A 22666-nucleotide genomic window follows, 5' to 3' on the forward strand; every position below is an offset into this window, starting at 1 on the left:
GTCGTGTTCTGCTTAAAATAGCTCGAGTGGTTTCTGTTGCCTGTAAATGAGTGCTGCCTGATGTGGCAGCCTTAGCGGCTCTAGAAATGTGTAGTTGGGCCGTTTATTGGCTCATTAGCGGGTTTCCCACTTTTAGCTTCAACGTGCAGCCGAAGCCTGTGTGGTTACCTGCCACGTTCATTGGAAAGAGGTGGGAACGGAAGGGAGTCCATGAAGAGAACTTTTACCAGAGTGACCTGAATCTGAATGACCTTATCAGAGAGAAGACTGTCCCGTGTCCCTTCTGGGGCGTTTTCTCTGGCTCTTACTGCCATTGAGTCCATCTGTATTGAAGTCTTCTCTTCCCTTTATTGCTCCCCTTTTTTAACGTTTATTTTATTATTTTTGAGCAGGGGGGCGGGGAAGAATGCAAGAGGGAGAGGGGCAGAGAGAGCGAGGGAGAGGGGGACAGAGGATCCCAAACAGGCTCCCTGAAAGCAGCCAGCCTGCTGTGGGGCTCGAACTCACGAACCTCAAGATCATGCGCTCAACTGACTGAGCCACCGGGTGCCCCTCTGTTGCCCCTTTTAATCCCTGAATGTCCACATTTTCTTTTAAGCGAGTTAGTCGGGAGCTCACTGCTACATAAATATTTCTACATAAACCCGCCATTGCTTACTTCTCGGTACAGAAAAATTATCCCAATGCCCTAGTCACGTATTTCTGTCTTGTGCCATTTCATCCCAGGCCAGTGTAAATGGTGTTTTGCCAATTTTACTCTGGTCACTTGTCAATTAAAGAAGTAGAACAATTATTTTGGGATTAAAAAATCATGTCCTAAGGTTATACTCAGAACTGTGGAATTTTAGCTCCTGTAGGGATCTTGGTCATCATGTGGAGTCTCTCTTTCTTTTCACTTTGAAGATGAATAAACTGAGGGCCAGAGAGATGTATAGGGAAGTTCTCCCCATGCTCACAGGCTAACTGTTGGCAGAACTGGGCTCAGAACGTGGGGTTACAATGTTGGGGAGTGTTCGGCCCACCACATCGTGTGGCTGGACTCATAAACAAGGCTTTGGTTTAAACTGTTTATTGTGTATTTGAGCATGGGCACATTGTAAGGGAAAGATGCCCCCAAATATTTTTTTTTATTACCTGTTTTTGCTACATGTCCATGGATTAATTGAGATACCTTTCTAATCATAGGAAGTGGCTTTCAGGGGTTCTTTTTAAGCAGGACTGCTACAATGCTAAACTCAAATTTAGTACATAAACATTTGCTAAATATTTAAAATAAATGGTTAATTTTTAACCATCGATTTTTTGGCTATTAATTATCATCATTATTTATTTAAAGAGCATTGGCGGCATCTAGGTTCGTTTAAGGGAAATCAAATGTCATTATTAATAACAGGTCAAGGGCAAGTTGGCTCCATGTTCTCTGGTTACATGCTGAATGTGCCAGAAGGTATGTAGAGCTGTGTTATCCAGAGAAAGCAGCATTTCAAGGGGGTGACCGCCGAACCCATAGCAAGCCATCCATGGTCCAGTTGACTTTGTTGAATTTTCAGAAAATGAGAATTTAATGAATTCCAGATGGGGAGATTATTAGTTCTTAAATGTTTTAAATCTTCTTTACAGAGTTGTAAAGCCACACTGTCAGGGTTCTTTGGAGAAACAGAACCAATAATAGGAGATTATCTATCTATCTATTTATCTATCTATCTATCTACCTGAAGAGGTTTATTATAAGAAATTGGCTCCTGAGATTATAGAGGCTGATGAGTTCCTAGATCTGCAGTCAGCAAGCTGGGGTCCCAGGAGACCTGTGGTGTGGTCCTAGTCTGGCATGTTTGAGACCCAAGAGAGAGTATATTTTAGACTGATATCTTAGCTTGAAAGTAGTCAAGCAGGAAAAGTTTCCCTTCTTTGAGGAGGGTCAGCCTTTTTGTTCTCTTCAGGCCTTCCACGGATTGGATGAGACCCCTTCACAGTAAGAAGGGCAATCTTCTTTAGTCAGTCCTACCATATCAAATGTTAATTTCATTCAGTAACATCCTCACAGACACATCCAGAATGATGTTTGACCCAATGTCTGGATACCCTGCAGCTCATTCAAGCTGACGCATGGAATTAACCATCGTAAGCGCCATATACAATTGAGAGTTCAGTAAAGGCTTTCTGAGAAAGCTGAATTTCCCAATGTTGAAATGTTTGGGCAGGCAGGAAAATGTTAGGATGGAGTGTCAGAATCCCACCTGCTAATAAGAACGATGGTCTTGGCTTTCGACTTCTTTCCACTGATGGATACACGTGCCAATCCCATGTGTTACATGAAGTCCTGGGTAAAGTGCTGCAGGGGACGGCAGAGGACAGGGCCCTGCTCCCCAAAAGTTTTTAGTCCTCTGGGGTGGCAAGACTAATACACATGACCCAGACAAAGAACAATTAACAAGTGGCAGCGAAGGTGCTTTGAGAAGGGAGAGAGGCCAGTGTGGTTCTCAAATCTCATGCTTCAATGTCTGGGGACATTTGTGATTGTCACAAGTGGGTAGGGGTGCTACGGCTGTTTAAGGATGCTGTTAGACATCCTACAATGCACAGCAAAGCCCTCCATAACAAAGAATTGTCTGGCTTACGATATCAACAGCACCAAGTTGGAGAAACCCTGGTGTAGGCTGGAGCACCAAGGTTGGGCTTTATGGAGTGGGTGAGATTTAATTTACTTTTTGACTCATTCATTCTCATAATCATTGAATATTTGTCTAGTGCCTACCATTCTCCGATGTCTGTTTTGTCTTGAGGCTGTGGGAGGGAACCATCAGAGTAGTTCTATGGACATGGGTCTTACAGGTTCATGGGAAAAAGGAAAATTTAGAAAAAAAATCAAAATAAAGTGCAATGATTATGTGGATGGGTGCAGGGTGCCAAGAGAACACATCTTCATCTTCCTTAGAAGGTCAGGAAAATCCTGCCAAAGGGAAATAGGGCTTTAAAATACAACTTGGAGGGGCGCCCGGGTGGCTCAGTCGGTTAAGCGTCCGACTTCGGCCCAGGTCATGATCTCATGGTTTGTGAGTTGGAGCCCCGCATCGGGCTCTGTGCTGACAGCTCGGAGCCTGGAGCCTGCTTCGGATTCTGTGTGTGTCTCTCTCTCTCTGCCCCTCCCCAGCTCATGCTTGCACTCTGTCTCTGTCAAAAATAAATAAACTTAATAAAAAAAAATTTAAAAATAAATAAATAAAATACAACTTGGAGGGAGCTGGCCTCACAAATGAGATGGGAGTGGGTATGGAGGGCAGGGAGAGGGGCACTGTTTGAAGCCCACAGAGCAACTTACGTATAAGCTGGGAGGTGAGGGAGAGGGTGGTACGTACAAAGAGAAGAACAAAGAAGTGAGGCTCGAGAGGAGGCAGAGCCTACGTCTGGGGGCACCTTGAGTCAGGCCAAGAATTCGGGTTTCGTCCTAGAGACAGTAGAAAATATTTGTCTTCTAAAGTTTTAAGGCAGCGGGGTGCCAGGATCAGATTTCAGTTCTGGAAACTTCACTCTCCACTGCAGTGCGGAGATGAGAGGAGAGGAGGGCAAGGGCGCCATCGAGGCTGGTGCGGAGCAAGACAGGGTGTGGGCTCGTAGGGTAGGCATGGCAAAAGCAGACAGACTTGACGGCTGCTGAGGAGGGAAGAGAAAGGTCACTTAGTAGAAAGCGAGAGAAGGGAATCAAGGAAGGCATCGACATGTTTGGTTGAGACAAGTGGGTGTTTTGGGGTGCCATTTCTAGGGTGCACCGGGAAGGGTGCACACTCCTTTGGTAGTAGTTGGAATCATGTGAGTTCCAACGTGGAATGATACTGAGTTCAGTTTTGGATACATGGAGTTTGAGCTTTTAGAGAGGTATTCCATTAGATGCGCCAGTTAGTTCTGAGAGCTCTGGGCCGGAGATGATCATCTGAGAATCGTATGGTTGATGAGACTGTAGAGTGAGAACAGGAGAAAAGTGCTCTTAGAAATGGCAACATTTAGGGGCGCCTGGGTGGCTCAGTCGGTTGAGCATCCAGCTGTATCAGTTTCGGCTCAGGTCATGATCTCCCAGTTTGTGGGTTCGAGCCCCGCGTCGGGCTCTGTGCTGACAGCTCAGAGCCTGGAACCTGCTTCGGATTCTGTGTCTCCCTCTCTCTCTGCCCCTTCCCTGCTCTCTCTCTCTCTCTCTCTCTCAAAATAAACTTAAAAAAAAAAAAAAGAAATGGCAACATTTAAGGACAGGTGGAAGGTGAGGCGCTTGCAAGGGCTTCTGAAGGGGGGACCAGAAGAGTGGAAGCAAAACCAGAGGAGTGTGCTGTTGGGGAGAACAGGGGCGACTGATCTGGGGGCGGGGGGAGAAAGAAATGCTCTGTGCTCTCCCACGGCCGACTCTTGATGCCGGGGTGAGTCCACGCTGTTCAACAACCGCCACAGCACGGGTGCTCACCCACCCGCCAGAATGACCGCGGGATGGTGTCGTATGAGAGCTTTCTGATGGATAGCCCACCCGGCTGTAGCTCTGGTGGGCATATCTCCCAAATAAAGAGGTAGGACAGCTTGCTGGGACATTCAGTCTGGGCGGGAAGAAACAGGAAAATCTGGGACATGTCGTTGTTAAGGGGTGACCCACGCCTGGAAGGATGATGGTTCATCGAATCGTTTGGGATTGTGCCTGAAGCCGAGTAGAAGCCGCTGTCAAGGTCATTTGAAGGTGACCTCGGTGAGGGTTTTCAGACCTCCCCCACACCTCTGACGTGCAGATGTTTATACCTGTAACCTAATTTGGGGCACTTCTGCAGAAAATTATTAGCGAGAGAGAATAAAACGCGTTGAAAAGATAAAACTTTCTATACATTTTAGATAGTGTGTAAGTCTCACCTAGCAAGACACTTCCATTAGCACCAAAAAAAAAAAAAAAAAGGCCCTTTTCAACAAGATGACTGTCACAAAGAAAAAAATGTAGACAGTCAAATGATTTATTTCCCCATCCGTATTGCGTTTATTCATGGGGAGATTCACCTTGTGAACTAGTAATTTTCTGGGCTAAGATAAAGAAGCAGGGCTGCTTTCTTTTTAGGGAATGCCGATTTTTTCTTTTTTCTTTTTTTTATGGTGGGTTTCTTTTGGCCTAAAAAAATCACCTAAGTCTGTGGCTTTGATATCAGGGAAAAGGCTTCCTTCAATTGCTTTAACCTTTTTCAAAAAGTGACCTGTTGGGATAAATGTTCTCATGCTGAGAATCAAGGTTTTACCCGATATCTAAAGTTAGGCGGGCAGAGCGGGATTGCAGGCCACTTTCTTGAGGTGGTTTAAGAGAAATCCAGGATCTCAGATGGAGAGAAAGAACTCCGATGAAAGATCAAGTTGAAGACTCATAGTCTAGGCAATTAAAAAAATAAAAAGACAAACCCCGCTCTTATGCCGGGGGTGGCTGACACCAGAACGGGACCAGCATTGGACCAGGAATGACCAGCACAGAGGAAGGGTTCTGACAGATTCTTTCTTCCCTTTTGGGGAAACACTGGAGGCCAGTTCAGGCAGGGAGGTGTGGGCAGGCACGAGGGTGGGGCTGTGTGGGTCTGTGTGGCAGGGTTTGGTGTGTGGGGGGTCAGAGAAGTTAGAACCGAACCTCAATGATTTGAGGTCCTTGGATTCCAGTGGAGGCACGAGTGATGCCCCCCTCTCCCTGCATCCCATCCCCTTGGTGATGCTCAGGGCCTCTGCTCAGGTATCCCCGCCTCCCCTGTTCCTCCAGCCCCTTGGGTTGCTTCTTCAACCAGCTCACCCCCCAGCCCTGCACTCGCACAGCCTCTGGCGTCTGTGACCCCCGTGGGGCTAGCAGGTCATTAACTGTCTTGACCCGGACTTAGGCTCATGTGCATTGTTCTTTTGTCCTTTGCTCATATTCATTTTCTGTTCTCCTTCTACCTGGTTGTGGATTTCCTTACCCATCTGTATCTCCTGGACCCTGACCTTGGTCAGGAACGATTTGGGGATTTTTAGAATTGCTTCTATCACATGCCAATGCCTTGAAGTGGCATTGATGACAAAACAACATTTCATCCCTTCCAGGCATCATGCAGAGTCCAGAAGAAGTATCGTGAATTCCAGAATGTCTATCATCCTCCCCAGCGGGCACCTCTGTGGGAGTTCAGGTGTGTAAGTGGGGAGCAGAGAGCAGGATGGGGACCCAGGCTTCATGACCAGTCCCGTACACACAGCACATACAGGGAGGTAAGCCCTCCCAGAGCAGAGACTGCCCCCCACTTACCCAGACTTCCCTGCAGGGAGACCGGGCCGCGGCGCTGGCAGGAGGGGTGGGGAGAAGCAATTAAACTATCCCACGTGTCCTCTCTTCCCTGGCTGTGGCCACCTTGCTGGACACACTCTGGATGGCATACGTAGCCCCACGATGGTGGAGCAGCTCTGACCCCCTTGAGCAAGAAAACCTTTATGATGTGAGCCCACGCCAGAGAGTCTGGGTTTCCTTGTGTGGTATCGCTGGGCTGCAGCTGACCCCTTCTCTTCGAAGGTCTTTTCCAGAGTGACCTGAATGTACGTGTTCCCCGGGATTGACTGATACCCGTATTCAGCTCTCTACCCCCGGTCAGGATCTGGGATTTGTCCATCTGCGCGCGTGTCCGCGACGTCCTCGCTTGCGTCTTCCGTGGCGCGGACTTCGGAGCCTGTTGACTGGTCGGAGCCCGGGGGGCGGTGCTGGGAGCTGTGTAGACGCTGAGCGGAAAACCAGTGTATGTCTCCCGTGAGCTCCCAAACTTGAGGTTCTGGCAGACAGTGTGCTGTTTTCTCGGGTCGCCGTTCTTCGAGGGGGGGACACGCACTGGCTGACTGTCCGGGACCCTTCCTGTGCCTCCACGTGCCACTCACCTTTTCCGTGGAACGCTGTGCTCCATCTACACACTTCCCAGTATAATGAACGCGGGTCAGGATGGAGCCTAAGGGCGATTCTTGGATACCAAGGGGCTGCCCAGGGAACTTGGCTTCGGCAAACACCCTTAAGGAGCAGGATGTCCCGAGGCTGGATTTTGATGACTGCTTGTTCTGCTTCCCCAGTTTAGGGACCCAGAATTCTTTTTTTTTTTTTTTTTTTTTTTTTTTTTTAATATATGAAATTTATTGTCAAATTGGTTTCCATACAACACCCAGTGCTCATCCCAAAAGGTGTAGGGACCCAGAATTCTGAGAGTCCTTTTGCTTCTGATGGGGAGTTTGGACTGTACTCATCTTGGGGGGAGAGGAAAACAGCTTCTCTCTCTCTCTCTCTCTCTCTCCCAGCTTGATGAATGAGTTTTATTATTGTCTGTATCTGAAAAATCTTCATAGGGAAGATTTATTAGCTCTTAGCAGCCTACTCGGAGGTGTAAGGAAGCCCGGGTACTTCTGAATTACCCGATCGTTCTTCGGGGCAGGAGGTATTTTGGGATGGCTCCACCTCATCTTTTTAACCTCTTTCTTGGGCTTCTTCTCATAGCCTTCTCTTGTACAGCGGTGCGACTTCCTCGTGCGTCTCCCCCGCCGTGTCTGGAGCCCACGGTTCTTTGTGCACTGGGGGAATTGTTTCTGGAAGCAGCTTCGTCTTCTTCCATGAGGCCACACACAGAGCCTGCGGCGTTCTGACCCTTGGCGTGCTTCCGATGTCCTTCTACATTGAACCCCTTGCTTTTCCAGTCGTGACGGGGGGAATCGTTTGGTGCCGTGAGGGACCAACAGGCCTCCACCCACAGCTCCAGAACTTTATCTGCAGGGGCAGTTCTGGCAAGCCCTACGTCCCAATAGCAGGTGAAGGGACCAGCTTGACCATCAGTGCCATTCACGTTGTATTCATCTCCAGTCCCCTCCACTTGGCCTTCATAGGTCTTATCCGTGTCAAACCTAGTGAGAAGCCTGCCGGCCAGCGGCAGGTGGACACAGTATGCTGCAGTGTAACCTGTCAGGCCAGCCTTCACACCGTACTTTGGGAGTTCATGAGCATGAGCTGCACAGACTAGCATGTCTCCTTCTGCATGGGCATAAGCCATCTGACAAACGATATCCCTATTGGTCACACGAGCGATCACCCTGTATTTATGTGTGTTGTACCTATTTTTACCCTGAATTACCACGTGTTTCCAAGCATGGTGATCGGTTTTTATCCGTCCCCTCCGCCCCCCCCCCCCATTTCTTCTAAATTTCACCTGGTATCTCTTGAAGTGAGACAACTTTATTTTTTTTTATTTAAATTTTTTTTAATGTTTATTTATTTTAGAGAGAGACAGAGTGTGAGCAACAGAGGGGCAGAGAGAGACAGACACAAAATCCAAAGCAGGCTCCAAGCTCTGAGCTGTCAGCACAGAGCCTGATGTGGGGCTTGAATCCACGAACCATGAGATGATGACCTGAGCCAAAGTCAGGCGCTTAACTGACTGAGTCACCCAGGCGCCCCTATTCTTGGCAACTTGAACAAGCCCCATCCTGTGGCACAGAGAGCGGTGTCCACGCCTCGCCCCTTACTTGAGGTTGGCTGCTTAATGCGCAGGGTCAACCAGGGAGAAGGAGTTCCTTGTTGAAATTGTTTTCTTGTTCAGTTCATCTCCCTGTGGTACGACCTTGAACATGACCTCCTGGCTTCGGTGGGTTTCTCCTGGTGACTCCATGGGGGTGGCGGTAGCTGTCAGCTCGAGTGGCTTCTCCAGAGCCGAGGACACTTGCCCTTTATTGTTTCCCCATGAAGCTTACAGGCATAGGCACAGCCCCAATGGACTTAAGCCTGTTTGGTCATGTGCATCTCTTGGGTTCTTCTTGGTCGATTTGGGTAGCAGCTAAAGAAGTCGGAGGCAGGTGAGAGCCTTGACTTTTTGCTCCTCAAAAAGCCTCAAACCAGCTTCAGCCACACACAAGGCATTTATTGAAACAGTCTTAATTTGCCAGCAGGCCCCAACGTGTTCATTAACCTGTTCTAGGAGCTTAATGAAGTCCTAGCTCCTGCCCCTTAGGGGTTCTGACTCCTGCTGGGCAGAAGGAGTCTTGAGGCAAATGCCAAGGCTGTGGAGGCAAATGCTGTCACCAGCATCCGACAAAGATAATCCTCCCAAGTCCAGGGCCCGACGATGGGGGATGGTTTAGGGCTGTTGTCACATGTCATCCCCAAGGGAAGGGGTTCATGCATCGATGAGTGTTTGCACCCTCTTCCTGAAGGGGTGGGGATGTTTTAAAAATATTTTAGCCCAACAGAAGTTTCTGCAGTCACCACCCCGGTGTCTGGGCTCCCTGCATAGCACACCACAGTCTACCCTGAGCTCTGCTCCTTTGACAAGGGTGCTGACAGCTCACTTCACATCACATGGTAGATCTGGAGTGTTTAAAAGTGAACTTCTGACAGAGATGGACAACAGATGACATCGGGTGAGGGAGCCTGTGCCATTATAGGTGACAGTCAGAGAGCAGCAGCTGATGTGGGGGCACTTCACTGCCCCCTGTGTCTTACGTTCATTACCTACGTAATCCTCATGATAACCCATTGGGGTTGTCTGTCTCATTAGCACCATCTTTCAGATAAGGGAGCTGAGGCTCCGTGAAGTTCTAAACTTTCTCAGACTCAGTAGCTAGTAGGTGCAGAGATATTCACCCCAGTGTGTGACCTCAGAACATCTCTGCTACCCACTGGATCAGATCCAAAGCAAATGGCAGTCCAGCCAGAGAAAGCTGTGGCCAGCATAGCAGACCTCAGGAGCTGGCTGGGAGTGTCCTCGCTCTGGTGACGGCTGGACCTCATTACACACTTTTGGTCCCAATGATAAGAGGTCGGTGCAGAATGTCTTGATGTGGAAGCCTCAGTTTCATAGGTCTCTAGACGGGGTCTTTCCAGGAGGGTAGATGAGGGTTGGATTTAGGTCATCTCACAACTGCCCAAAACTGTGGTCCAAGCCTGCCCTCTGGCTGTGCCCCCCTCGATGAGCCCTACCCCACACTGGCCATCTAGGAGCTGTGAACAGGGTGCTACCCTGATCACTGGGAGCCTCCTTCAGGGCTCCCTTCACTGCCTGGACCGTGGAACTTGGTCTTGGCATGTCCCCTTGGGGGCTCTCATCCTCCCTGGGTCACTCTCCCTGGATCCTGAGGAAGTCCTCATTTTTTATGAGCCTCACCTTTCTACTCTCTACCAGTGACGTTTACAGATAACTTTGATGAACTTCAGTTACTTGAAAATTTTCATCCGTCTCATCATTTATGAAACCAGTATGAGCACCTGTGGGGTGACGGCGTTGGTTTTGGGGCACTATGTCATGGTGGCTGAGCACCCGGGCTCTGGGGCCAGGCAGGTCGGACTCTGGCTTGGCTACTCCATCGCTGTGTTGAGCAACTGATTTGACTTGTCTGTGCTTCAGTTCCTGGATCCCAGAAGAGGGATAAGACGGTACTTGCCTCACAGGGTTGTTGGAGGGTCAAGTGAGTTAACCTAGGTGAGTATTTGCTCCCCGGCCAACTCATTTGAATGGACTTACGGTGAGACTCAAGTAATCATCTTCTCTGGAATGCTTTTTGTCGACCACGTGATTTGCCGCAGAGGGTTTTAGGAAGGCGGATGGAGGGGAAGAACGCACTGGAAGTGGTAGCAAGAGACACCTTGTCAGGAAGCACCGAGTGCGGCTGTGAATTTTCAAGCCATCGGTGAGTGGCTTGGTTCTCACCGTCTTTATCCGAGTTTTACTTTGCTAAGTACCGTCCATCAATTTGTGAATATCTCAGTTATTTGAGGTCGTTCATTCAAGGCAAAATGCTGAAAGTAAAAGCCAAATCAAGGAGAACCCCGGGGCTTTGAAGGCTTTTCCTAACTCGTGGCCATTTTCCGCCTTTAAAAGCACTGACTTGACTTTTACAAGAGCCTGTAGAATAATCTAACAGAAAATGGAAACCAAGAGCACAGTCATTCCCTTAAATATTTTATATTGCATTCGGATGTGCATTTTTCAAAGATCATTTCCTTGACATTTTCTGGGGGTATATTTCTTGGGAAATAAAATAAATATGTTTGGTGGATGCTCATACCAATTTATTTAGAGCTATAAATAAGATAAAGATGCCTCCTGTCATTTGTACTAGAAAATATAAGGAGCAGAGGAATATCTTAGGAGGACAGGGCAAAAGATTAATAATGCTGTTCAGATGGTGCTGAGGTTGGCTGATGCTTTAACCCGTTTTAGTGGATCCTCATGTGAATTATGCCTAAGAATGGTGATGGAGATCCTATGGCCCAAGAGGAGGCCAGAGACACGATGCTCCAGGCCACATACTTCATTAGGGGCTGCTGACTGACAGAATCCAGATTTCCTAGTTTCTCGATCTATGGATGTTAAGTAGATTCTTTGGGGGTACCCAGATCATTCTCAGTGCTTCCCTGAGGCTGGAAATGACCCTTCACAGGTAAGAAATTTAGTCATTCCAGTTGGAGCCTGTAGTGTGCGTGCAGTGCTCCCAGGAGAGGAAGGAACTGGCCACACTCTCCCAGCAAGGAATCTCTTCATGCCGTGAACCTGTTGACTCATGGCATTGCTGCAGTGGGAGATTTGATGGAAATGGCTCCCCTGGGATGGACAGTGAGCAAGGATGGAATATGCAAGCCCCATAGGACCAAGTGCGCAACTTTAGGGCAAGTGAGGGCGGACGTGGGAAGGCACTGGAGATTCGGAGAAGAGACACTCCAGTCTGGGTTGGACAGGGAGGGCTGTGGGGAGGCAAAGGGTCAGAGCAGGGGTACAAAGGAAGGGAAGATGTTACCTGGGTGTGGGGAGGGCTCAGTATTGGGAAGGATGAAGAAAAGCACTGTAAGAGACAACAGAGGGATGAGCGACCCTGCCTGACATTGGGGAGGAGCTGGTTGTGGGCAGGGAAGTAGGAGAAGGTTGGCTGGTGGGCCAGTAGTTCCTGGCTATAGTCCCTGTAGTCAGGGTGTAGTCACTGGTCCCGGGAGTTCAGGTTTGAAGGTAACAGGAAGCAGTAGGTGATTTTTAAAGTAAATCAAATCAGTGGGGCACCAGAGTGGCTCCGTCGGTTAAGCATCTGACTTCAGCTCAGGTCATGATCTCACAGTTCGTGGGTTTGAGCCCTGTGTCAGGGTCTGTGCTGACAGCTCAGAGCCTGGAGCCTGCTTTGGATTCTGTGTCTCCCTCTCTCTCTGCCCCTCTCCAGCTGGAGCTCTGTCTCTCAAAAATAAATAAACATTAAAAAAATTTAAAATAAATAAAATCAGATATAAAATACAATCTCGTAAAGAACTCTTTTGTAAATCCTTAAAAATTTTTTTTTTAACGTTTATTATTGGGAGAGAGACACAGAGCGTGAACAGGGGAGGGATAGAGAGAGGGGGAGACACTGAATCTGAAGCAGCCTCCAGGCTCTGAGCTGTCAGCACAGAGCCCGACGTGGGGCTCGAACTCACAGATGGCGAGATCACGAGCTGAGCCAAAGTCGGTTGCCTAACCAACTGAGCCACCCAGGCATCCCTGTAAATCGTTTTAAAAACCAAAGAATATGTGTTATTGTGTAAATGCAGTGAAAATAGTGACTTTCAAATTCAATGATCTTATGAGTTCAGATTTTGTACGTTGTTTTCCTGGATTGGGTGAAGTACAACTCCATTTGTCTTCTCCCATCACCAAAATAATGCCATCCTGAAAGAGAAGTAAAGTATGGAGAGAAAAGGGGAAAATAAATTTTCAGTAGACGGGGGAGCACTGCTATCAAGTTCTTTCCGTTTTGTCTCAGAACTGAAAGCAAGCTTTTTATTTATTTCTTCTTTTCATTTTTATGTCAGTATACATAGTGTCCAAGTCACTTCAGAAACTTGGGACATTTTATTTTATCTTATTTCATTTCTTTTTTTTTTAATATGAAATTTATTGTCAAATTGGTTTCCATACAACACCCAGTGTTCATCCCAACGGGTGCCCTCTCCTCCGTGCCCATCACCGCCCCCCCCCCCCCCCCCCCCCCCGCCATCAACCCTCAGTTTATTCTCAGGTTTTAAGAGTCTCTTATGGTTTGGCTATGGTTATGGTTAGGGACATTTTTTATTTGGAATAACTGATATGAAGAAGGATGTGGTGGTGGTGGCTTAGGGCTCCTGGTGAGACTCGAGGAATGGCCGCCAAGTGGCTTGTCCTGTCCCCTTCTCTTTCTTGCCCAAGAGAGTCCTCATTTTAACATCAAAGCTCAGCATCTGCTCCAGAATCCTTCCCAACATGCTGTTCTTGGGAATTTCAACTGAATCTGCCATCGGAACCAAGTTGCCTCCTGGCTTTGAGTGCAAGAGTGGTTCTCATTCCTCAGCAGGCATCAGAAAACCTGGAAGACTTGTTCTGTCACAGGAACCGGGCCCCACCCCTTCTGATTTAACAGGTCTGAGAATTTGCTGCTGGGTGGGGAGAACGCTTTCGGGACCACCATCTTGGATTTTAGAGGAACCATTAACCAGTGGCCACTCAATTTTCCAGTTTAATAGGGGTCCTTTGGGTGAAAAGGGCAGCTATTTAGAATTTCCTTACATCTTCCCTTGCTTCCTCTTCTCTGTAGTCCTTCTTTTGATTGCTCAATTAGAATGTTTTACAAACCAATGACCTTAAGCAAGAAAATGTCTAGCTGAAATATAAGTTAATGTTTTAGAATATGAAATGAGCAGTTTCTGAATATAAGAAGAACTGATGGGTTGACAGAGTAGACCAAAGAAGAATGTGCTGGCAATTTTCTCAATTTTCACCCCAGATCAAGGGTTTGCATCAGCGGCGATGTGGCTGGTAACCGGGAGTTGAGGTAACGTTTGTGTCAGTTTCCTCCTGCTGCGGTAACAAAGCGCCACAAAACTGGGTGGCTTCCACAGAAGAGATGCATTCCCTCGTGGATCAGGAGGCCAGAAGGTGGAGGTCGAGGGGTCAACACGGCTGGCTTTTCCAAAGCTGTGGGGGAGAATTGCCCTCTGCCAGCTTCTGGTGGTCTGCCCACCTTGTGGAAAGGTCACCCCTCCTCTGCCCTCATTGTTTCCCCCAGTTTTCTCGAAATACAATTAACAAATAAAATTGTAAGATACCTAAAGCCTACAGTATGATGACTGGATACACATATACATTGTGAAAGAATCTCCCCATTGAGTTACTTACTTAGCACAGCATCACCTCACATATTTATCTTTTGTGTGCGAGAACGTTTAAATTCTGTCCTAGCAGATTGCACAGTACAGTGTTATCCACAGGAGATCCTCAGACCTGCTTCATCTTATAGAGGAAGGTTTGTACCTTTTGACCAACCTCTCCCTGCTTCCCGGTCCTCCTAGCCCCTGGCGATCACATGTATATAATATATATATATGTATATACGTATATGTATATGTATGTATATGTACGTACATGTATATGTATATATATGTATATGTATAATATATATATATATATATATAATTTTTTCATTTTGAAAAATTTTTAATGTTTACTTATTTTTGAGCCGGAGACAGAGCACAAGCAGGGGAGGGGCAGAGAGAGAGGGAGACAGAATCCAAAGCAGGCTCCAGGCTCTGAGCTGTCAGCACAGAGCCCAACCCGGGTCTTGAACCCATGAACTGTGAGATTGTGACCTGAGCAGAAGTCAGCCACTTCACCCGGTGAGCCACTCAGGTGCCCCTATTTATATATATTATATATAATATACATTTTTTAGATTAGTTATATATTATTTTATATATAAAATGTATAAAATTATATATATATAAATATGTATATTTTAGATTTGTTACAATATTAGTTTTATATATATAAAATATATAATATATATATTTTAGATTCCACATATAAGTGAGTCCATGCAGTATTTGTCTTCCTCTGTGTCTTTATTTTCACATGAGTTTCTCCCTGTGTGCTTGTCTATGTGTCCAAATCCACTCCCTTTATTTATTTATTTATTTATTTATTTATTTATTTATTTATGAGAGAGACAGAGAGAGAGAGAGAGAGAGAGAGAGAGCAAGCAGATGAGTAGGAAAGGGGCAGAGAGAGAGGGAGACAATAGAATCTGAATCAGGCTCTGAGCTGTCAGCACAGAGCCTCACGTGGGGCTTGAACCCACGAACTGTGAGATCATGACCTGAGCCAAAGTCGGACGCCTCACTGACTGAGCCACGCAGACGCCCCCAAATTTCACCCTTTTATGAGGACACCAGTCATATTGGATTAGGGCTCACCCCAAGTGGCTTCATCTTAAGTATTTACATCTGTAATGATCCTGTTTCCAAATCAAGCCACTTTCGGTGGCACTGGGGGCTAGGATCTCAACACGTGAATTTTTGAGGGATGAGTTCAACCCCTCACAGTGACCCTGAGCTAGTTACTGCTCAAGCTGCCTGCAGGACGCCTGGCCACCACGGGAAGCCTGCAGGGGCGGGGGCACCCACCTCTGGCACCCACCTCTCCTCTCAATGGCTCTGGCGATTGGCCAAAGATGCCACAGAACGTGTCTGGGGACGTGTTCATAAGCACAAAATATCCTGCTACATGGAAGCCTACTTCCCTTCGTGTTCTAGCTTTGAACTCTGAATCGTTGAACTTGGAAATGGTACCACTGCAAACTAGAAGATCAACGACTAAGCTTGAAGAAGCCACTGCTTTTGAAAAGATAGGACCTTATTATAACTGATCCTGCAGTTAAGGGATCCTATTAACCCTCCACCCCACGACAAAGGCCTGAATCTTCTGAGACAAGATATCTGCCAAACGTCTGCCAAGGACAGTGCGAGCAGTAAATACGTCAGCGGCTGTGCGGCATCCGAAGTGCGGCTCTGTGCACGGTGGACCTGCCAAGGCCAGTTACACGGCTTGTATTTTGATCTGAGGAGCTCGTGCTTAGCTTGATATGGGAAACGTTTCTCTCTATCTGTCAAGAGTATTACCTTGTTCATTAATGTGTCACTAAAATTTAAAATGCCACCTTTCCGCTTCCCAGGTAATTCCGGCAGACAGGTTTGAGGCATATCGTGAAAAGCACGTTTCTCAGCAGAACTAGAGCCACAGAACGTTGGTGGACAGTGTGTTTGGGTTTTAACTGCCTGCGTCCCTTGGATGACCGATTTACACGTGATGTGCCTGTTCCTCACAGTTGCCCCTTCGCGAGGCGTTTTGCTTAATTTCCGCATCTGAATTTCTACGTACTCAATCCTTCTATGAGTAATGATTACTAGGAGGAAAATCATGTTGTTTTTGTTATCTGAGCACTTTTTCTCCGTTGCCATGGTCCTTCACTCTTCTCCCATTTCTGGGGTGCTGTCACCTCTGGGCAGTTGTTGGGTGAAGAAACCTCAAGGCAGGGGCCTCAGGACACATGGCTTGAGCGTCAGTGAGAAATGAGGAGCTGCTGACAATCCAGCTCTGGCTTTTCGTTTTCCTTCTTGTTGGAATGTTAGTTTCATGTTTCTTAATAGATTCCTTCAAAGAAATTCAGGAGATAGAGTAAGGATGTCTTCTGCAGTCCTTATATTTCTTTCTTTTTTTTCTTTTTTAATGTTTATTCATTTATTTTTGAGAGAGTGCAAACAGGGGAGGGGCGGGCGGGGGGGGGGGGGGAGACAGAGAATCCCAAGCAGTGCCCGACCCGGGGCTCGAACCCACCAATGGAGAGATCATGACCTGAGCTGAAATCAAGAGTTGGCCGCTTAACCAACTGAGCCACCCAGGTGCCCCACAGACTCTGGTTTTAAGAGGAGTGACTCCCTTGTGCTGCTTGAAGTATTGAGGGTTTTCTTGTAGGATATGCATCCACAGGAGCCTAGGAAAGGCCACTGGTCACCGTGACAGTAAGCATGCCAGTCCTTCCCGCTTTCTTGTACTCATGGGGCCCTTCTCACTGCCTTTTGGGGGGTTATTCAATATTCGACCTTAGAAATTTCACATCACTAGTTCCTGTGCATTCCCGAGCCCAGGGAATCCTGGCAAACATCACATTCTATAGTCTGTATTGTGAAAACAGCAGGTGTTATTTTTCGTTATCCATTTCCATCTCTAGATGGTATCTCACTGCCCTTTTTTTGAACTACACACCCTCCCCACGTCCCCTGCTGCCGAGATTCTGTTTCAGGTCACTCGTCAGCCTGCCGATTGGATGTCCTTGGGCCAGGGGGCCACTGGCGTGATTGAGTTACGCCCAGTGGAGGAGTGTGGGAAAGTACTTTCAAGGTAGTTTCCTCCCTAACTTCCTCCTCTGAAGGGAATATAGATCCAGAGACTTCTGTTAGAATCTGCAATTCAGAAGGAGAGGAGGCTGGGTCCTCCTGAAGAGTGTGGGCTCTGGGAAGGAGAAGAGGAATAAAGATGCATTTCAGGCTCTGTGCTTGATGAGAGCTGGAATCTGGTGAAGGAGGTGAAGCTGATGTTTGGTACCTCCACCCCTGCTCTCTGTCAGATAATCAAGGAAATGACTCTGGATTCTTACAAATGTGGAGAGAAGAATTGTAAAAGATTCTTTCAGACCTGGATAGGAGGACGCTTGGACATGTTTGCCAGGCTTTAGATCTTTATTTTTTTTAAGTTTATTTATTTATTGAGAGAGAGAGAGAGAGAGACAGAGAGAGAGAGAGAGAGAGAGAGAATAAGTGGGGGAGGGGCAGAGAGAGAGAGAATCCCAAGCAGGCTCTGCATTGTCAGTGCAGAGTCTGATGCGGGGCTCGGACTTACAATCCGTGAGATCACGACCTGAGCTCAAGTAGGATGCTTAACCGATCGAGCTGCTCAGGTGCCCCAGGCGTTTGGCCTTTAAATTAAGGGGTACTTGGAGCTCTCCAGGGTGGAAATTAGAGTTGAGGGCCATTACTCCATTCTTGTAAGTGATTACAGACCTTGGAATTGTTTGCCAGGCTCGCTCCAGAACCCTCGTTTTTGGAGCACGACTCCTACATGCATATCGGGTTTGTTCTTTCAACCGTTCCTTCAGGGCAGAGCTTGGCCCCTGTTCCGGAGGTCGGCTGCCTTGTCTGTTCTAGCTCATTCGCGGCACCTCGTCCTGCTTGAGACACTCAACTGAACAGCCACGCCTCTGTTTTCCTGACGACTCATTCGTATTTGAATCACCTTCCTGAAAGTTCCCTTGGCTTAAGCCTCTCTTCTGTGGCCTGAGCACACAATTTAAATTTCAATCCTAATGTTCTTAGCCGGTCCTCCTGAAACGCACGCTGGGTAATTGGTTGAGGGCTATCTTCTCATTACTTTTGCTAAATGAAGAGAATACCTTAAAACCGGCCACAGGTGAGCACAGAAATTCCCAGACAGAGTTAATAAGCTGTGCTCGTCACGTGTGTTCTCTCCCCCTGTTTGAATTGTGCTGTCGGTCGTGCCGTTGCTGGCAGCAGAAAGAAATATGATGTTCGGCTAATGGCTTGAGAAGGGGAGGGAAGGACTCGGGGTCACCTGTGGCATATCCTATTCTGAGCCGAGCCAAAGGAGATTAATACTGTCACTTGCTTGATTAGCACTGCTCCTTGCCAGGCTCTCGACTTCGAAACGTATTAATTCTGCGAGAACAGCTCCGACCGGACTTGTCTTGTCCACGTTTGCAACTAACCTTGTAAAATCCCACGGCAGGGGGCTGACTGGAGGCGGAGGCTGAGACCCCGGCCAAGCCCTGCTTGTTTTTTTGTTTGCTGTTATGGCAAGGGCTTTCAAAATAATGCTAAATTGCTTAAGCTTGAGCCTGCAAAGTAATTGGTGTGTTTTGTATCTCGAGTTAAAGCTCTTTTTAGCAAAGAGTTCTAGCGCAAGCATCCTTAAATCTATTCAGCTGTGTACATGCATTTATTCATGCGAGTGTCAGGAAATTTCTTGTTAAGATAACCTTCCTAAGTACATCACTGTGATGTGCATTGGTAATGTGTTCCAGAGTCGGGAGGTGTCTGGGCTTGGGTTTTGAAGGCTCCGTGTACTGTCTCACTTGGCTGGGAATTATCCGGCATCAGGTGTTTTGCAGGTAAAAGCGTGGCTTTCACCACTTACGGCGGGAACGTTTTCCGTCCCATCTGCTGATGGATGGAAAGTTCTGCACGTCGAGACTCTTTTTCTAGTTCTGCAGATCCACTGTCCTGCTTGTGGGAGGTAGGGAACCTGGCAGGTCCCTGAGCTTTGGAGCTGACAAGCCTGAGTTCCAGTCCCAGCTCGGGTACCTACCGGGAGTGGTGATCTTTTATGTAGAAAAAGCCTTGCGGGCAAATTGGAGTAAAGTATAAACATTGTCACTGAATAATAGAATAGGAATTTTAAAAACCTTTTGATATATAATGCCAAATTTTCCTTTGACAGGTTATGCGGATTTTCTATTCCCACCATGCTTATTTTGAAATTCATCGTATATTATTTAAGTAATCCCACCCAGTGTACAGGAAGTTTCTTTTTTGTATTGCCCGTGAACGTATTTCCAAGTCTTCTTGTTCGTTCTCTCCCCTCAATACAGTGAAAGAGTAATACAAATGATAAAGACACGGTACTTCTTTTGGAAGTGACAACAATGTTGCCATAGCTCTTTTTTTTTTTTTTTTAAGTTTATTTACTTTGAGAGAGAACATGCGTGTGTGCAGGTGGGGGAGGGGCAGAGAGAGGGAGAGAGAGAATCCCAAGCAGGCTCTGCACTGTCAGCACAGAGCGTGATGCGGGGCTCAAACCCACGAACAGTGAGATCATGACCTGAGCCAAAATCAAGAGTCGGACCCTTAACCAACTGAGCCAGCCAGGCGCTCCATCATAGCTCCTTTTTTTCTTTTTTTTTTTTTAAAATACTGATTCCAAAATATGTTGTATGGGTCTGGTGTCCCTGAGCCCCACACTGTGCAAACTTTCCTTTTGTACACAAGCATTCTTCTCAGATTTGATTGTTCTCCTTCTGTACTACGGATAGTTTCGCAGAGGATTCCTTTCTCCTCTTTCTTCTTATTTGGTCATCTTAATCAACTTCTTCACTGGTTCCTGTTCAAACCACCCTTTCCTGGTCTTTAGCAGACTAGGGTCGTCCAGACAATAGTCTCTTCCCTGGCCAAGATCTGGGCACCCCGTTTCCCAGGCGGCCCCCACTCACCAGGGTCAGTATCAGGGGGCAGATGGAGAGTGGTTTCATCCTGTCTGAGAGGAGGTCATGGGTGTTGGGATGCATTTATTCCTTCAGTCATTCAGTAAATCTAGTTGAGAGATGGCCACGTTCCAAGCCCTGTCGTAAACAGTGAGCGGAGCGGATAGAGTCCTCCGCGTCCGCAGCTGCCACCGCTTGGTGTCGAGGATGACACAGCAAACAAGACTCAGCATGTGCAGATGTCCGAGGGGGCGCGTGCCACGGAGAGGGCAGGGGGTAGGTGCCAGCTGGGGAGGAGAGTCGCTGCCCTGGGTGGGGAGGTCAGGGAAAGCCTCCATGAGAAGCCAGGATCGGAGAGAGGTGAGGGAGGCGAATCTCCCCCATGTGAACACCGGGGGAAGAACATTCCAGGTAGAGGGAGCGCTGAAGGTGCCAAGATCCCGAGTGGCGAGCGTGCAGGGGACAGCCAAAGAAGACTGGGGGGCCAGCGGTGAGAGTGGAAGGCTGTGCGGTCAGAGTGGTGCCAGGGACCCAGACCACGGGAGGTCCTACTGGCCACACGCCGCCCTGTGTGGCGGGGACAGCCGTGGAGCGATGTGATTTCACTTGATTCTTCAAGGGAAGCCATGGATTACTGTGCTGGGAATAGATCGCTGGGAAAAAGGGGGCTGGGGTGGAACAGGGAGACCAGGTAGGGGGCTGCTACCCTAAGCCAGGCAAGGGGTGGTGGGGGCTGGGAGTAGGCTGGAGCCGGGCGTGTGGGGGACACGGGCACACTGCTCGGTAGCACCCAGAAGATCTGCTGCTGGACTGAATGCGGCGTCTGGATCATTCGCCAGGGCCGCCGTAACAAAGGGCCAAACGCTGAACTGCTTAAACGACGTGAACGTATTGTCTCACAGCTCCAGAGGCTGGAAGTCCGAGATCAAAGTATCAGCAGGTTTGGCTCCTTCTGGTGGAAGGAGAATCCGTTCCCCGCCTGCTTCCTAGCTTCTTGTGGTTTCTTATCGACGTGTGGTGCTCCTTGGCCAAAGCATCACTCGACCTCTGCCTTCATCTTCACACGGCCTTCTCTCTGGGTCCAAATTTCCCCCATTAGTGAGGACACGTAGGTCACGTAGGAGTGGGAGCCTACCCTACCCCTCTGCTACCTCATCAGGCTGAACTAATCACATGTGCAACCATCCTGTTTCCAAATAAGATCACGTTCTGAGGGGCTCGGGGTTAGGACCTGAACGTGGTTTTGTTTTTGTTTCTGTTTTTGTTTTGTTTTTGGTGGGGACACAATTCAGTCTCTAGCAGGGTGTGAGAAAATGAGACGAGTCAAGTTTCAATCCAAGACTTCTGGTTTGATCCACGGCAAGAACGGAGCTGCGCCGATTTGAGATGGAGAATCTGTGGGAGAAGCAGATCTTGGGAGGAGGATGGGAAACTGGGCTTTGGGTGTTGAGTTTGAGGTGTCCACGAGACAGCTAGCTGTTCCTTTGGGGGCTCTCCGGTCGAGCCGCTCGGCGCCTGGCCCCAATATGGGTCTCCTCAGGCCCGGCTTGTGTGCGGGGCAGGGCCTGGGCTGGAGGCAGGTGCAGGCTGGGTCAGGAGGACAGCCGCTCTCCCGGCACCTCCCCCTTCCAAAAGCACAATCGTTTTCCGTGTCCCAGGAGGCGAAATGGGCCGGGAAGCACGGCCCTAAGCTAGTGCTGCTTCAGCTCTCATCCGTGAACTAAGGAGCTCTGATCAGACCAGAAAAAGAAGATTTTTCCGAGTTTTAATTATCCAACAATGGGCCACGTGTACATGGCTACACCTGAAATCACTTTGGAATCCACTGTCCCCTTCCATTGCTTTTCTATAATCCTGCCACCACTTCTTTGGTGGGAGTCTTCCTTTTCTGCAATATTATACCATAAAGTCATTTAACACTTGCCCAGAATTCTGATCTATGTTTTCCCTGGAAGACCCAACTGTTTCAGGTAGACAGACGCGATCTTAGAGTTCACGATTTCTCCTCTAGTGTTGTACAAATCAGGGGCGCCTGGGTGGCACAGTCAGTTAAGCGTCCGACTTCAGCCAGGTCACCATCTCGCGGTCCGTGAGTTCGAGCCCCGCGTCAGGCTCTGGGCTGATGGCTCAGAGCCTGGAGCCTGTTTCGGATTCTGTGTCTCCCTCTCTCTCTGCCCCTCCCCCGTTCATGCTCTGTCTCTCTCTGTCCCCCAAAAAATAAATAAACGTTGAAAAAAAAAATTATAATGTTGTACAAATCAATAAAAACAGACCTAAAGCCCCAATTGTGTCTAGAATGATGACTCATGGTTCTAGTTACGACCCGAAGGATCTGCTGACCACAGGGTCGCGGGGAGAACTTTGGCATTCAGACGGCATTCTGGAATTTTCCCATCAATGTTAATTAGATTCACACTCCTCTTTTCTAAGCTCCGGAGTATCTTCCAAGTAACAGCAGAGAGAACTACATCTCACATCAAACATAGAATTGCCACACAGCTGCTCTGTAGCCTTTATCAGTCAGTCTGCCCACAGTCCAGCTTTCAGATTCCCTGTTTTTCGCGTGGATTGCACGCTACCTGACATG

General features: G+C 48.0%; 1 protein-coding gene and 1 pseudogene across 6 annotated transcripts in view; one reads left to right on the plus strand and one right to left on the minus strand.

The window, feature by feature from the left end:
- ATPSCKMT (ATP synthase c subunit lysine N-methyltransferase) overlaps positions 1–22666 on the plus strand; it is a 249332-nt gene that overhangs the window by 134599 nt on the left and 92067 nt on the right. Inside the window, exon 5 of one of the 6 annotated variants that reach the window (XM_045442141.1) lies at positions 15982–16194. The exons of 4 other annotated variants lie outside the window; for them this stretch is intronic. In XM_045442141.1, coding sequence (XP_045298097.1) covers positions 15982–16041 — 60 coding nt within the window. In that variant the 3' untranslated portion in view covers positions 16042–16194. Of the gene's footprint in view, positions 1–6072; positions 6421–15981; positions 16195–22666 lie in introns of those variants that run through there. One more of the 6 variants, XM_045442090.1, reaches the window with a different exon arrangement.
- On the minus strand, positions 7275–8213 carry LOC123580448 (annotated as a pseudogene).

Source organism: Leopardus geoffroyi, chromosome A1 (assembly GCF_018350155.1).
Source record: "Leopardus geoffroyi isolate Oge1 chromosome A1, O.geoffroyi_Oge1_pat1.0, whole genome shotgun sequence".
NCBI classification, from domain to species: Eukaryota; Metazoa; Chordata; class Mammalia; order Carnivora; family Felidae; genus Leopardus; species Leopardus geoffroyi.